Source organism: Rhinolophus hipposideros (assembly GCF_964194185.1).
Source record: "Rhinolophus hipposideros genome assembly, chromosome: 10".
NCBI lineage: Eukaryota > Metazoa > Chordata > Mammalia > Chiroptera > Rhinolophidae > Rhinolophus > Rhinolophus hipposideros.
The window spans coordinates 3354750-3370304 of NC_138056.1; the positions used below are offsets into that span (position 1 = coordinate 3354750).

A 15555-nucleotide genomic window follows, 5' to 3' on the forward strand; every position below is an offset into this window, starting at 1 on the left:
GCCCCCCGCAGGAGTAGGAGGGGGCGCCCGGCTATATATAGCGGCCCGGCCCGGGGCTGGCCCAGCGCGCAGGGAGGCGCGCGCGGCTCCGCAGGGTCTCGTCCTCGCCGTGCGCCCCTCGCGGCTGCCCGCCGCTCCATGCAGCCCCGGTAGCTCCGGGCACCTGGGGGCCCCGTCGCTCGCCTCCCGCTCCACCCTCGGCCACGCACTCCGTGCCCCGCCCGGGCCGTGGGCTCCCGCGGACCGCCACAGGAGCAGCTCGGCCCCCGCTGCCCGGGCGCACAGACCGCCTGACGGACGCACGGCCCGAGGGCGGGGATGGCGGGGCCCGGGGCGGCCGCGGCGGCGCTGCTCCCGGCGCTCCTGCTGGCGGTGCTGGCGCCCTGGGTCGGCCGTGGGGGCGCCGCCGCGCCCACCGCACCCAACGGCACGCTGGAGGCCGAGCTGGAGCGCCGCTGGGAGAGCCTGGTGGCGCGGTCGCTGGCGCGTCTGCCGGTGGCCGCGCAGCCCAAAGAGGCGGCCGTCCAGAGCGGCGCGGGCGACTACCTGCTGGGCATCAAACGGCTGCGGCGTCTCTACTGCAACGTGGGGATCGGCTTCCACCTCCAGGTGCTGCGCGACGGCCGCATCGGCGGCGTGCACGCGGACACGAGCGACAGTGAGTGGGGCGGGCCGGGCGGGAAGGGCCGGGGGCCCCGGCAGCCGCCGCCCCTGCCAATTCGCCCGATTCGCCCAAACGCACGCGGAGGCCTCGGGCTGACACCTGCTCGCGGGCTCTGGGAACCCGGGCGAGCTGGGGTTCCGGTCCCTCTGGCGCGGGGATGCGGGGGCGCAAACACTCTTCGCTCTGGGCGTCACCGCAGGGACCGGCTGTGCCCCCCCCCCCGGCCGCCGAGCTCCGCCTCCCGCCTTCGGAAGTTAGGGCTCCGGACGCCGAATTCCAGCGCCTTCGCCCGTAGGCACAGGGCGCGCGGCGCAGCCCCTGGCACCCGCGGGGGCCCGGGACTCAAGCCCAGGTCCCGTCCGGACTCGGGGGCCGCCGGGCCAGCTTTGATCCTGCGGTCCCGGACTGGGCTCGGCCGCCGCGGGGTCTGGACCAGAGGAGAGCGAGTCCGCGCCCGCGCACGCTGGGCTCTGGGGTTTCCTTGGGGGTGGCCTGCGCTAGGGAGCTCGGGCCACTGACACCCACTCCAGAAATGGGGGTCCCGCAGGCGCGCAGGCCGAGGACCGGGCCGGAGCGGGAGGCACGGAGCCGGGTCCCCTGCCCCGGAATGACCCGAGCCCCTCCCCCAGGCCTGCTGGAACTCTCGCCGGTGGAGCGGGGCGTGGTGAGCATCTTCGGCGTGGCCAGTCGGTTTTTCGTGGCCATGAGCAACAAGGGCAAGCTGTACGGCTCGGTGAGTGTCACAGGGGCCGGCAGAGCACCCGCGGAGGAACGCGGGCAGGATCCCGACCCCTCCAGGCCCAAGGCACTGAGGCTGGGGCCCGGGTCACAGGATTGGCAGAGCCCTCTCACCCCCACCCCGCCTCGCCAAATGCCTGTGACAAGGGCCAGCCTACACAAGGGGTGCAGCCCCAAGGCAGGAACTACGAGATTTGTGCCCTCCCTCGTGGGTGCCTCCTAGCCCATCACAAGGTGCCACTGGGAGCCCTTCTCTGAGCCCCCGGGGCGTGTCCCAGCCGGCAGGACTGCAGCCTGGAAGGTGGACACTGGAGCGGAAATTCTCTGGCTGCCAGGTGTTGGGCGGGTGGTTGGAGCACCACCGGCTGTGGGCTGGCCATGTCCCTCTCCTCACCCTAGGAGGGTCTTGGCTCCTGACCTGTCAGCCCAAGTGGGGCTGGGACACAAAGGGGCCCCTGACCATGGCTCCCAGCATCCCTGGGCCAGGAGGAGGTCCAGTCTAACACTGTTCCTTCTTCCTCCCAGCCCTTCTTCACCGATGAGTGCAAGTTCAAGGAGATACTCCTCCCCAACAACTACAACGCCTATGAGTGCTACAGGTACCCCGGCATGTTTATCGCCCTGAGCAAGAATGGGAAGACCAAGAAGGGGAACCGAGTGTCCCCCACCATGAAGGTCACCCACTTCCTCCCCAGGCTGTGACCTATGGAGCCTTCCCTCAGCTTCCGGCAGCTCGCAGAGGGGAGCGCCGAGGGCCACCTTGGTGCACCTCTATCTATGGACAGTTTGATGCAAGAGTCGGTGTAAGATATTTAAATTAATTATTTAAATATGTATATATTGCCACCAAATTATTTATGGTTCTGTGGGTGTGTTTTGTATTTTTCTGAAAAAAAGACAAAAAATAGAAACAAACTATATATATACATACATACATACATATGTATATATATGTATATATATATATATATATATATATATATATATATATACCCCCTGACTTCTGGTAAAACAGTGGAGACCCTTCCATTGGATTTATTTAACTTGTCAGAAAGTTGTCACAAGTGTGCTGCTACTCTGTGTTTTAAAAGCCAGTGACATCCGCCTTTGCACCACCGTCCCGTCCTGTCCCGTAAGTTTGTCAGGGAGCTCCCCTGTGTCAGGAAAGGCCCTCCTGGGTCTTTGGCAGCCGCTAAGGCAGCTCCCAGGCGAGGCTCCTCTCCTCGCACCCTCCAGCGCCCCACTCCCTTTGTGCCCTGTTGCTATTAATTGGGGCATATCGGTTTACTTCGGGTACAGAAAGTGCGCTGTCGAGTTCTCCGCTGCCACTCCGTTTTTAGATCTGCCAAGACTGACCTTTGAACTTTGCTGTAGTCAATCTTCCTCCATCTACCAGATGGGAGAGACCTTTAGACAACTTTAAAAACTCCCGTTTTCCTTTTTTGGATCAGCCACAGCCACATTTCTGTGGCCATTGGGGGTGGAGGGGAGGCAAAAAGCACAGCGATTTTGTAAATCGGATGAAAACGCATCAATATCTCACTGCAAGGCCAGAAATGGACGAGATGGGTATACTGGCAGCCACAACCCAACTCTAGTGATGAAATACCGTTTATGACCGCAGTTCCTTCTGACAAATAGTAGAATAGATACATATTGAAAAGCACACTTCCCTGTGCTGGGGAAGCTTTGGGCTAGTACTCACTGTTAATTTTAGGTGGAATGTCCTTGCAATTGTACAAAACACTTAATGCAGAGTTTGTACCGGGGAAGATGGGGCTTCTCTCGGTTGCATTCCCTGGTTAAGTGGATTTAACATCTACCTCGAAAGCCTTTAAACCACTCATCTGGCGAAATCTGCAGAAAGCTCAGACCGACGGGTGCAGAAGTTCGCCATCCCAAGTGGCTTTTTTTTCCATATGTAGCCAAAAAGGATTGCAGATAGCGTCGGTGCGTCCCATTCGAACCTTGTCACGTTTGAGCTATCTTTACCCCGTGATTTACTTTTAGTAAGGATAATCATGGTGAAAATATTTGCAGACAGCTGTTAGAGTGCAGTATATGGTCACCAAGTAACCTTATATTTTTCTTTATATATTTTACAAATGTAACCCCTGTCGTTGGAGCAAAGATGGAAGAGGCAGGGTCGGGGATGTTTAAAAAAAGTTCCGAGGTGATGGCAAACATTTAATTTTAATGAATGACTTTTTAGAGTTTATACAAAATGACCTTAGCTTGCTACCAGAAATGCTCCGGATGTCTCATGAAGACTTTAATACTCTCCTAGATGTTTCTGAACTGTCTCCCGAATTAACTTTATGGGAGTCTACAGACAGCAAGACTGGAAAATCTGATTGGAGTTTTTGTCTTTCACATTCCTTTTTAAAATGCTTTGTTCAGATGCTAATCATCTATTTAAAATACTATTCTTAAACCGAGGCCTAGAACGGAGAAGCCACTTGCGAAGCTGTAAGATAGGACCACTCAGCTGAAACTGCTGTCCATGTACTGTAATACTTTTTTAAAAAAATTTTAAACCACGCTCTAGACTGAATCTAGGAGTCTTGAGGAAAGGTGATGCTCAGAGATCTCCTGCTGCCTGGGGAGGGCACAAGGATGGAATTTGGTCATTCTGTGTTTAATGTAGTCTCATAGTAACGAACCACGATTGTCTTAGGTGCCTTATATTATCACACGTTGTCTTGTCTCAGAGCCCAATCAAATTGCCAGGAATTAAGATGTCTGAAGTACAGAATTCGGTCCTCCTTGACCTCTTGTATAGTCAGCAAATCACATGGGAAGCATATAGAGATGTAACGGGACCTTTGAAATATGGGGAAGTGTTTCTATTGCTGTGATGGGGGTTTGAGGTTTCTGTATACCGCTGTTTTCAGACTCTGTAGTTTTATACAGATGCCGACCATATTGTGACGTATGTGCTGTGCACATTGAAATGCCGAATAAATGGAAAACATTTATCATGTAAAAGAGAACCCCAGTGGACTAGATGTAAATAATCGGGGGAAGGTATTGAAAACGATTAAAACCTGCCTTGAAATGCCAAGACATGGCTTCCTCCCCCTGTCTCCCAGTGTCTATTTGAGGCCTTGAGCCCCACTGGCTGGGGCTCGAGCTGGGGGTGGGGGTGGGGGAGATGAATTTTAGCCAGCTGTGTCCACACAAATGTGGCCTTGAAGACAGGAGCCTGGGCGGGGGTATGTGTCACAAAGTTTCGTGATGACTCTGAATCTTGCAGTTTATTCTCATGATGGGGTAATTCACGCCATTTCCACACTGGAACTAACCAGAGCTCTGCCCCTTGCCTTGGCCCATGCCAACGAAGGCAGTTTACACTTTTCTGGGGGTGGGGAGTGGAACCCCCATAGCTGGTCCTCGGAAGACTGACTCAAGCATGTTTTTCAAGCTCTTTGAGTAGATGCCACCAATGCGTCTTAGAATAAATATAATGAACTCCAACTAGCCTTTTGTAAAAAGGGAAATGGAAGAAAATCTTACAGAAGAGAAAATCCAGAGTACATCAATCACAGTAAAGGTAGAGATTGTCTTCTGAATATTATATACACGATATATATAACTAGTCTCTTCCAGGATGCGGTATGGAACATGTTTATTCGTGTGGGTTGCAATAAAAATAAGTGTTGACCAAATGGGCCTAGAATCCGGGTTTCCTCTCCCCCCATAAAATATATCCAATCACTTGAGAAAAGACCCAAAAGAGGCAATCAGGGCTTTGGGGTCCTTAATTGTACCTGTTTTGCTGTCCAAGTCATCACCGCCTGCCCTTCTTTTTGACACCCGTGATCCAGGTATGAAAAATACATGGGCAGTGGTATGGGTTCCATCGTGTGCTTCCCAAAAAGATGGAGTTGGAAGCCCCACTACCTGTAATATGGCCTTATTTGGAAATAAGGTCTTTACAGAGGTAACTGAGGGAAAGTTGAGGTCATTAGGGTGGGCTGTAACCCTCTGTGATTGGTGTGCTTATAAAAGGAAGTTTCACGTAAAGAGACAAAGGGAGAAGGTCATGGAAAGGAGGAGGGCTGGTGGCTGAGCCACGCCCCACATCACCAGCAGCTGGGGAGAGGCCTGGCCCAGTCTCCTTTACAGTCGCAGAAGGAACCAACCTGTTGGCACCTTGACCCCAGGCTTCTGGCCCCCAGCGCTGAGTGTACATTCTTGGTTTAAGCCCTCGATTTGGTGGTACTTTGTTACTGCAGCCCTACAGAAAGGAACATGGGTAGTTACTCACAGGGTGGGGGTGGGGAGGGAAAGCCTGACTGATGTCCAGCCTTGGCCTTTTCTTCTGCTGGCCCCTGTGGTCCTGGCCAAACATGGCCTTGTCACGCTGGGGTGAAAACCTTCCAGCCTCTAGTATAGACCGATGATGGGTCCAAAGAGGGACTGTAAAGTCACTCATGCACTTCACACATATCTGTTGCATGCCTACTATGTGCCAGGGAGGCACAGTCCCCAAAGCTCAGAAACCCACGTGAGGAAAATGAGGATCCTGCCCAATGGGGCTTTTGCTGTGATGAGGGAGACGACATTCATGGGGAACGTCCCTCCTGGCAAGGTGGGTGGTGCTGGCAGTATGACAAAAAGAGAGTAGGATTGGAAGGCACCTGGCTGCCAGCCTGACCTCACTGGGAAGGTGATGTTTGAAGGGCTAAGGGAGAAAGCCATGGTAGGGGGCGGGGGGAGACGGGAAGCTTTCCAGCAGAGAGAATAGCCCATGCAAACAAAGATGCTGAGCTGGGAGAAGTCCTGGCACATTGGAGGAAGCTCCAGGAGGCCATTGTGGCTGGAGTCTTGGGAGGGAGTCTGGAAGAGGCAAGGTCCGAGAAGCCTGATCACGGGGTCCCTGTCACAGCCCTAGGAATCGAGCCCAGAAGCGACACTGCCAATCAGGCTGAGACTACATGATGGGGGGGCAAAGATTGGGGATTCGGGCCTCAGGGGTTGCCGGGGAAGGGTGCCATGATAGCAGTAGCACCTAACTGACACCCACTTCGTTTTTCTCACACCTGCTCTCCTCAGTGAGGAGCACACAGGCCCCGTCTCACTGCCTCCCAGGTGTGTGACCTTGGACAAACCAGGTGACAGCTCTGTGCCTGAGGGTCCCCACCTGAGGGGTGGGTGGGTGGGCGGGTGTGAGGATTGAGCAGATAATACCCGTAAATTGCTTGGCACAGCCAACCAAAACTATTTCCTATTGTTATGATTATTCCCCCCAAGAGACTTCGGTATGGTCTTAATGTCCCAATCCTCTTTATCTTTGTGCTGTCCCAGCGCTAGGCGTCACTTGTGCGGAGCACAGGCCTTCACTGGGTGTGGCCCTCTCTTCTGAGGGCTGGGTCCCTCGGGCCCCGCACTCGCTGACCTGCCCTGCTTCCACGACCACCCCCTGTTAGGGAGACTCAGGGACACCCCAGCTCCAGGCAGCCTGTAATGCTTGGCTCTGGTCTGATCTATGGTGTGAAGGGTCGAGGGCTCCTGAGTTCAGATTCTTTCTTCCATGCTAACAATGTGTAATTGTTCTGGATTCATAATCTGAATCCTAAATTCTTCTTTTAAAAAATAGTCGGGAGAAGGAGAGGTGTCCACGCTAGGCTGTGTCCGCGGTCGGGGAGGGACCTATGCCTGCGCTGGAAAAGCTGGGCCCTGAGAGAACTGGACAGCCTCTGGAGACCCAGGGCCTCTGGCACCCTCGCCTGACAATGCGACATCATTTCCCTGCCTTCCTTTGCTAAAAATCCTCCCACCTACCTCCTACATTGCAATTAAGGTCAAGATTACAACCCTCAACACAGCCTAACGGGCTGTTCTCACTTACTGCTGCATAACAACCTACCCCAAAATGAGAGATTTAAAACAACCGTTTCATTAAACCCACAGTTCGGTGGGGTGGGAATTTGGACCTGACCCGGTAGAGTGGTTCTTCTGCTTTTCATGGCATCAAAAGACTCAGCTGTTGGGTGGCTCATCTGAGGCTCCTGATTCCTACTTGGCTTCATAAGGCCTGGCCTGGAACTTTCCAGAACATGACTTCTGCCACTGGTCACACAAACCACCAGACCAGCCTAGATTCCAGGGGACAGTATAGCACAGAATTTGCTGCCATCTTTAATCTACTGCACAGGTCCTGTTTGCTCTTGCCCCTGACTGCCCCACAACTCTCCCCCACATCAACTCCCCGGTTCGCTCAGGGCTCAAAGGCCCCATATACTCAGCTGGGGCCTTTGCACATACTCCTCCAAGCCTGGAAGGGTCTTCCCTCACCTCAAGCTCTTTACCCAGGTGTATCCCGAGGCTGCTGTAACAATGACCACAGAGTAGGAGGCTTAAAACCACAGAAATTTCTTATTTCACGGTCTGGAGGGTGGGCAGTCTGGAATGGAGGAGTCGCAGAACCAGGCTCCCTCCCGAGGCTCCAGGGGTGGCTCCTTCCTGCCTCTCCAGGCCTCTGGGGCTCCAGGCGTCCCTGGGCTGGTGGCTGCTTCACTCCAGCCCCTGCCTCCATCTTCACACTGTTTCTCCTCCGTGCCTCTGTCCAAATGTCGCCCTTCTACGACATCAGCCATCAGACGGAGGGCCCACCCTAAGCCAGTATGACCTCATCTTAACTACGTAATTACATCTGCAAAGATCCTATTTTAAATAAAGTCACATGCACAGGTTCTGGGAGGACTTGAATTTGGGGGAAGGTAATAATAGCCCAGATTATCAGTTAATTCTGATGTGTTTTAAAATCACCACTCAAAGGTCATTTGCTCTAAGGACTAAAGACATGAACACTGTCAAGTGTGTGGAAGGTGGAGGGCCTGGTCTGCAGGAGGCTGTCCCTCAGGTACTCCTGTTCGTCCCCAGAACCTCCCCTGGCCAGCCGCACCCTACACTAAGCCACATTCCCCGACACAGGCTCCCTCTTATCTCTACCAGGTTCCCCAGAAGCCAAACTCAACATGGAGATTCCTGAGCAAGGGGTTTATCAAGGGAGGGGCTCTGGGGGGGGGACCTGAAAGGAAATGAGGGAGGCCAGGCAGGGTCAGGAAACGCAGGACCCCAAGACATGATCCCAGAGAAATCTAGCCCAGCCAGACCCCATGGGGTGCTGTGGGAGTGAATGGCACCCTAGAGCCATCCCACCTTTAAAGCATTGGGTGCCCACTTTTATACCCCCTTCTCAGTCAGTCAGTGCATGCAGCTACCCCCAGGGGAAATGGACCCTCCCGGTATGTGTAAAGGCAGTCCTTTCTGGGAAGGGTAAGGAACTGGGATTGTAATCTTTTAGCAGCTGGGGGAGGGAGGCACCAACCTGGGAAAGGGGCCTGGGGGCGGCGGACCACAAGCACCTACCACACCGGGCCTGCTCTTCTTATCCCCTCCGCAGTTATTCATTGATGGATGAGTTATGCAATTACTTGTGTGGGGCCTGCTTTCCCTCTCTCCCCAAGACTTGAATCTTTGAGGGCAGGGGTGAGGCCTGGTTTGGCTCCCCATTTGTGTTTCCCCAGGACCAGCATCACTCTAGGACCCACCAGTGCTCCACTCAAGCACGACAAGGAGCCTTTCCTGAGATCATCCTATGTGTAAAGGCAGTGTGTGCTCTCCACAAGGGCAAGTCCACCTACCAGCCCCAGCTGACGAGCAAAAGCCAGTGTCAGCTGGTGAAGGAGCGCGGGGCTAGTGGCACAGAAGTGCTTACCGTCCACACCAGCCCATTAAGACGGTGCCCAGGACTAGCTTCAGCACTCAGCTGCTTGCTCCATGCCCCCCTTTTTCTTACTGTCGTAAAATACATAAAACATAAATTTACCACCTTAACCACTTTTTAGCGCACAGTTCAGTGGCCTTAAGCACATTTACATTGTTGTGTAACCATCACCACCATCCATCTCCAGAACTTATTAATATTCCCAAATTGAAACTCTGTTCCCATGAAACCTTAGCTCCCCAATCCCCTCCCCCAGGTTCCCTTCACTCCGCCACCCACCATCCTACTTTGCCTCTGTGACTCTGACCACTCTAGGGACCTCATCTGCGTGGAATCGGACAATATGTGTCCTTCGTGAGTGGCTCATTTTGCTCAGCATAATGTCCTCAAGGTTATTCCATGTTGTACCATGTGTCAGAGCTTCCTTCATTTTTAAGGCTGACTATTATTCCATTGTATGAATGGACCATGATTTGGTAATTCTTTCATCCACTGATGGACACTTGAGTTGCTACCACACATTTTGGCTGTTACAAATAACGCTGCCACGACCATGATATGCAAATATCTCTTCAAGATGCTGCTTTCTCTTCTTTTCCTTTTTCAATTCAAGTTTATTGGGGTGACAAATGTTAGTAAAGTTACATAGGTTTCAGGCATACAATTCTGTAATACATCATCGATATATCACATTGTGTTGCTTTCACTTCTTTTGGGTCTTACCGAGAAGTGGGATTGTTGGGTCATACAAAGGGTGATTCTACGTGCAATTTGTTGTGAGGAAACGCCCTACTGCCTTCCACAATGGCTGTACCATTTTACATCCCCACCAGCCATACACAGGATCCAATTTTTCCACATCCTCACCAGCATGTGTTTTCTTTCTTTCTTTCTTTCTTTTTTTTTTTTGATGGTAGCCGTCCTAACGGGTGTGATATGGTATCTCATTGTGGTTTGGGGTTTCATTGCCCTGATGACTAGTGACGTTGAGCATCTTTTCGTGTGTTTATTGGCCATCTGAATGTCTTCTTTGGAGAAACGTCTATTTAAGTCCTCTGCCCATTTCTTAAATCAGGTTGTTGGCTGGTTGTTGAGCTTTAGGAGTTCTGTATGTATTATGGACATTAATCCCTTATCAGATATATGCCTTGCAAATGCTTTCTCTCATTCTATGGGTTGCCTTTCTATTCTGTGGATAATACTTTTTGATATACATCGTGTTTTTATTTTCATGAAGTCCAGTTTGTCTCTATTGTTGTTGGTGCCTTTGCTGTCGTGCCCGAGAAATCATCACCAAATGCAAAGTTATGAAGATTTTGCCCTGTTTTCTTCTAAGAGGTTTATAGTCTTAGGGCTTAACGTTTAAGTCTTTGACCCATTTTGAGTTCATTTTTGTATATGGTGTTAGATAAGGAGGAGGCCTTATTTTGTAAAATGGCATTTAGATAAGGGGGGGGCCTTATTTTGTAAAATGGCATTTAGCTCAGTTATTTCCATATCTTTCTTTTCCTCTGACTCTTGCATTTAGAAGTGGACTGGGTTTTCCTTTTGATGGCACAGGATGGAGGGTGTCCCCTGGGGTGAAGCAGAGCCGATGTATCATTACTTCTTCCTGGTCTTGTCCACCGTGTGGGTTACCCCAATGCTGGTGGGCAGACACCTCCTTTCTCAGAGGCCACATCCAAAGTTGGCCTCATCAGACAATTTTCACTCCATCCTGCAGCTTCCGGCAGGAGGTACGTGCCGTGTGCCTCAGGGGGCAGGTGGACTTTGACTGTAGTATCCTTAGTCCCCAGGGCCCCTGCCTCAGACCCCACACCTCAAAGGGCCTCACACTTGGACTGCCAGCCTCAGTCTCCATTTCTTCCATTGGAGAAGGGGGTGCTCTGTGACCTCCACTTGCCCTACACACACACACACACACACACACACACACACACACACACACACACACTCAGCGTTGACCAGAAGACCCAAGGAGCTTCATGACTTGTACTTATGGAATCATCTTGGGACCCTGTGGCCAGGTCCTCACTCAGGAGGGGCTCTTGCGACCCCGAGCCTCCCCGACACCTGTGTTTCTGTACTGCCCCCACTCCAGGGGGCAGTTACCATCCCTGGAGCTTCCCCGCATTGGTCTTGAAATGTCCCTCTGTGTCAGCCAGGACTCTCTGGCATGGGACCCGTAGATTGGCAGCAGGGCAGGCAGGACGGCTGGTGGGGGAAGCCTGGCTGTGGGAGGCAGACAGCACTTCTGGTGTGACCCCCACCTGCTGTCAGTTTCGAGCAATGAGATTGAACCTCACTGAGTCCTGTTCCTTCAACCGCAGGACGGAAATAACAGTAAGAAATCTTTCTCATGGGTTGCTAGGAGGGTTAAGAGGGACGAAGCGGAATTTCTGAGACCTTGGACGTTTAGGTCCCAGAAAGACTGCCGCTGCACACCCCAGAAGAGACACTGTTTCATCTTGGGCTCTGGGTTCCACCTTTATGATTTTAACCATACGTACGTACATACCAGCTGAACTTCGAGGTACCTGGTATTTTTGTCCCCACCAATCTCTTTGTTATTGAAATAATTTTGTTTTAAAACTTTACAGCATCAGCCCAATGGAAAACTATTGTCACCTGCCATGGACCAAAGGCAACCCATAAAAATAAACACAAAATGATGCTAAGAAAAAATTCTTGCATGATGCAGTTGCCTGCCCAAAGCTCTGAGCCTGGGGCTTGCCTTTGTTGTTGTTGTTGTTGTTTTAGGGAGATTCGCAAATGTTAGTGATATGTTAAAAACTTACCATCACCAAACAGAAATGTTCTCCTCTTAGTAAGAATGGCCGAAAGGGAAGCACTGTGAGATCCTGTGTGATTTAATGCCACCCAGGTCCCACCTAAAATTACCTCTCTTGCGGGAGACCAGCGGGATACTCTGCACTTGGAGAACACGCTGTTCAAAGGGCAAAAGCAGCAGAGACGCTGGGCAGAGTGCCCTCTCCACAAGGACCTGCTGGCGTGTGCCTCTTGGTGCAGATGCCCAGGCTGTTGGATAAAATGATAGCCAAGTCTCCGTGAAGGCTTAAAAATTGGCTGTGACTTCCTCGACTCTCCTCCCACTGAGAGGTGGCCATCGATGTCCCCTCCCCTTCAGACTGAGTGGGCTTCGGACTGCTCCCAGCAGTAGACATACCACAGTGACTTCCGAGGCTGCATCATGAAAGGTGATCCAGCTTCTTGTTCCCTGGACCCCTCGTCTTGGAGCCCTGGACCACCAGCGCTGAATCCCAACCACCCGCGGCTGCACGAAGAGGCCACGTGTTCCAGCTGTCCAGCAACAGTCCTTATGGAGCTGGAGTGAAAATCATCCCAGCCCAGGTACCAGACATGCAAAGACATCTCCAGATGCTTCCAGCTCCCGGCCACTGGAGTCTTCGAAACTGGGCCTCCAGATATCATGGAACAGAGACAGACAAGCCATCCTGGGTGTGTGTTCTGTCCACGTTCCTTCCAATAGAACCGGCCAACCCCATAAAATGCCTGTTGGCCTATGCCACTAAGTTTGGGGGAGTTGTTAGATGGCAGGAAATAATGGAAGCAGGCGCCACCAGAGAGGCAGGAAAGGTGGGGTGAAGCTTGCACCTAGCACTCTTTGTAGCCCGCTCGCGCCCTGGGACCACAGGACATCCAGGGCAGGCAGGCCAGCTGGCATTTTGTTCCTTTGGTGTTGGGAGGACAGCAATGGAGAACCAGGCTTGCTTATCTTAGAGGCTTCTGGAAGAATCCAGGATTTCTCTGTGTCCTGAGGGAACTGTGCAAATCCTTGATGGGTCTCCTGGATGGTACACAGCCCCTTCTGAGCCCTGAGGACCAGGAGGGGGACCCCATAACAGGATAAACTCATCCCATCCTCAGGAACTGGCAGAGAGCTGCCACTTGCACCCAGGTCCCAAGGGCCCAACGTGTCTCTCCCTGGAGTCAGCAGAAAGGGGACGGTTGGCTCTTCTTCCCTCCAAGCTCCTGCATCTCCTGCTCTTAGACCCATGTTGTTGGGCCTCCACGGCCCCCATCACCCTCTGCAGTTAAGCCTGAGCAGATAGGGGCTAAAGGGCAGACAAAATCATGAGCAAGAAAAAAAAAGTGACAACGTCATCCAGAAGAAACGTCTTACTACTCACCCTCCTGCCCATCCACAGCCACCCCTTGCCTCACCAGCCTGCTTTTTGTCTTGCTCCTGCCCCTGGGTCTCTGCACCTGCCAGCCCTCAAGTGGCTGGCGCCTCTTTTCACTCGTGTCTCAGCTCTGGCTAAGGGAAGTTTGTTTTCACAGACCACACTGGATGAGCTGGTCCTCCGGGTCACTCTCCCCGTGTGGCAACTGCCTTGTCTGAAATGACTGTATTTGTTTGTTTTCACACATATCTGCAGGCTGCCCATCTCAGCAGTGAGCTCCTGGGTCAGACCCTACCTTCCTGGGTCTGTGTTATAGCCCAGAGGGAGGGCGGTGCCTACAGACCCCTCAGCATGTGCTCATCAAATGACCAACTGAATGAACACATGGCATCTGAAGTGTCACATATGGTTAAGGGCAGATCTTGGAAGCAGAAGGAGCCTGCTTTGAGGGAATGTAAAGAACCATTTGGGCTGGCGCTTGCCATATCTGCATAACCCATTCTAGTATTAATCTTTTCCTCTTAATCCACTCATTTTTTGTTTTAAGGGAACTCTATATCCAGCCTGTAATTAGAAGACTGCTATCCATTAACACGGTAAGGGTCGACATAGACACAGGTCAGTGTATAGAAAATCATGACTACACTCGGGATGGAGCGGGTCCTCCCAGAGCAGCAGCCTGCGTCTTGGCTGTCATTAAAAAGTGACTGGTGAGTCATAGAAAGGCAATGCGAGGGGTCCTGGCATTGAGACCTTCCCATTTCTATCTGAGGGATGAAGGAGAATGGAAAGGGATTCAGTGTGCTGAGTGCGACCCATTGCTACGTCTGTGACTCATCTACAGCCATTTCCTAAACCAGCAGGTGTAGGTGACCGACACTTGGGGAAGCACTGAAGTAGAGCCCCCCAAATCAACAAAGACATAAAGGAAGTGAGTTGGAGTCATCCATCAACAAGAGACAACTGTGCCCTTAAGAAAGAGGTTCTACATGTGGTCCTCACTTCCACAGAATATTCTCGTCGGTGGACTGGGTTGTGTCTCTGGACACAAAGAAAGCTTAATAACTACCTGCCTCCTCCACACGCATTATCATGTGATAAGACAATAAACAAATCATACTAAGGTGAATTGTTAAATGTCTACCACTTGGAAAGTTAAAAAAAAAATAAAGAAGACTGGTAGCTTGCTAAAAGAGTCACAGATTCTTCCCGTTCCTGTGCCATCTCCCTTTGGAATACGACTTTGCGGTTCTCGCAGGAAGGGGTGGGCGCTGCTTCTCCTTGACAGTGGGCATGGTCATGTGACTTGGTCAGTGGACGCGTGAGCCAATGGAATGCAAGCAGAGGCTCGAGCATCTGTCTGAGCTTGCTTTTCCTTACCGCTCATGGGAGCCTTGGGGCTCTCATCACCAAGAAGCCCAGGGTAGCTTGCCCGAGAATGAGACACACGGTCCAATCATGCCTCCCTGTCTCCTAACAGCTTGTCAATTGCCAGACTCTCACTCACGACAGGGAGGCCATCTTTGATAAACATCACGAATACATCCCGGGCCCCAGGTTGAGAAGGGAGTGCTCATGAGGCAACATAGAAGCCCAGGTCAGGGTGCAGGGGCCCCAGGCTGCAGAGCCAGGCATAGGCCCCAGACATGCCCCGGTGGGGTGGATGGTCTCTCTCCCTGCCCAACTTCCCCAGACACACTCACACTTCCCAGGGAAGCCTCTGGCTTCTTCCCAGCTCCTTGACACCAGCCCAGGAGGTTGTAGGTTTCAAGAGAGAAGCAAACTGCCTGGAGATACCCCAGAACCGGACATATCCCCTGGCTCTTTGAAACCAGCCCCAGGGCCGGACCTGATTTGTACTTCAGAGCTAATGTGATTAGGGATGCGTTTGTCTCCAGAATTTGTTAATGGCTCAAACAGCCCCATCGCCTTCCCAGGGTGCTGCCCAGGAGGAAGGGAGCCTAGCTGTGGGGCTACCATCCCCAGAGCTCGAGAGATCCTGGCTTTGGGATCTTCTGGAGAAGCCCCGCTGCCCCTGGGAGGTGGGTGCTGTGGTCACCTCACTTCACAGGGGAAGCCTGAAAGTGAAGTCACCTGCACAAGTTTGCCTAACTGGTGTGGGGGGGACAATTTGACCCCCAAATCCCTTTAACCCTAGACTCTCCTTAGGCGCCTTCTCCCAGTAAGAAGTTCAAGAGATTATCCAGGAAAGATAAGGAGATAAGGAGGTTCACCCCTATCTCTACGGGTCA

The 15555-nt window shown here is 52.5% G+C and overlaps 1 protein-coding gene across 1 annotated transcript; it reads left to right on the forward strand.

Annotated features, from left to right (window-relative positions):
* Positions 1-318: 318 nt before the first annotated feature.
* Positions 319-2104, forward strand: FGF4 (fibroblast growth factor 4; the record flags this gene model as incomplete). The annotated part of the gene is made up of 3 exons (XM_081063370.1): positions 319-658; positions 1294-1397; positions 1928-2104. 3 exons carry the CDS (start codon positions 319-321, stop codon positions 2102-2104), a joined length of 621 nt encoding a protein of 206 aa, XP_080919496.1.
* Positions 2105-15555: the final 13451 nt, after the last annotated feature.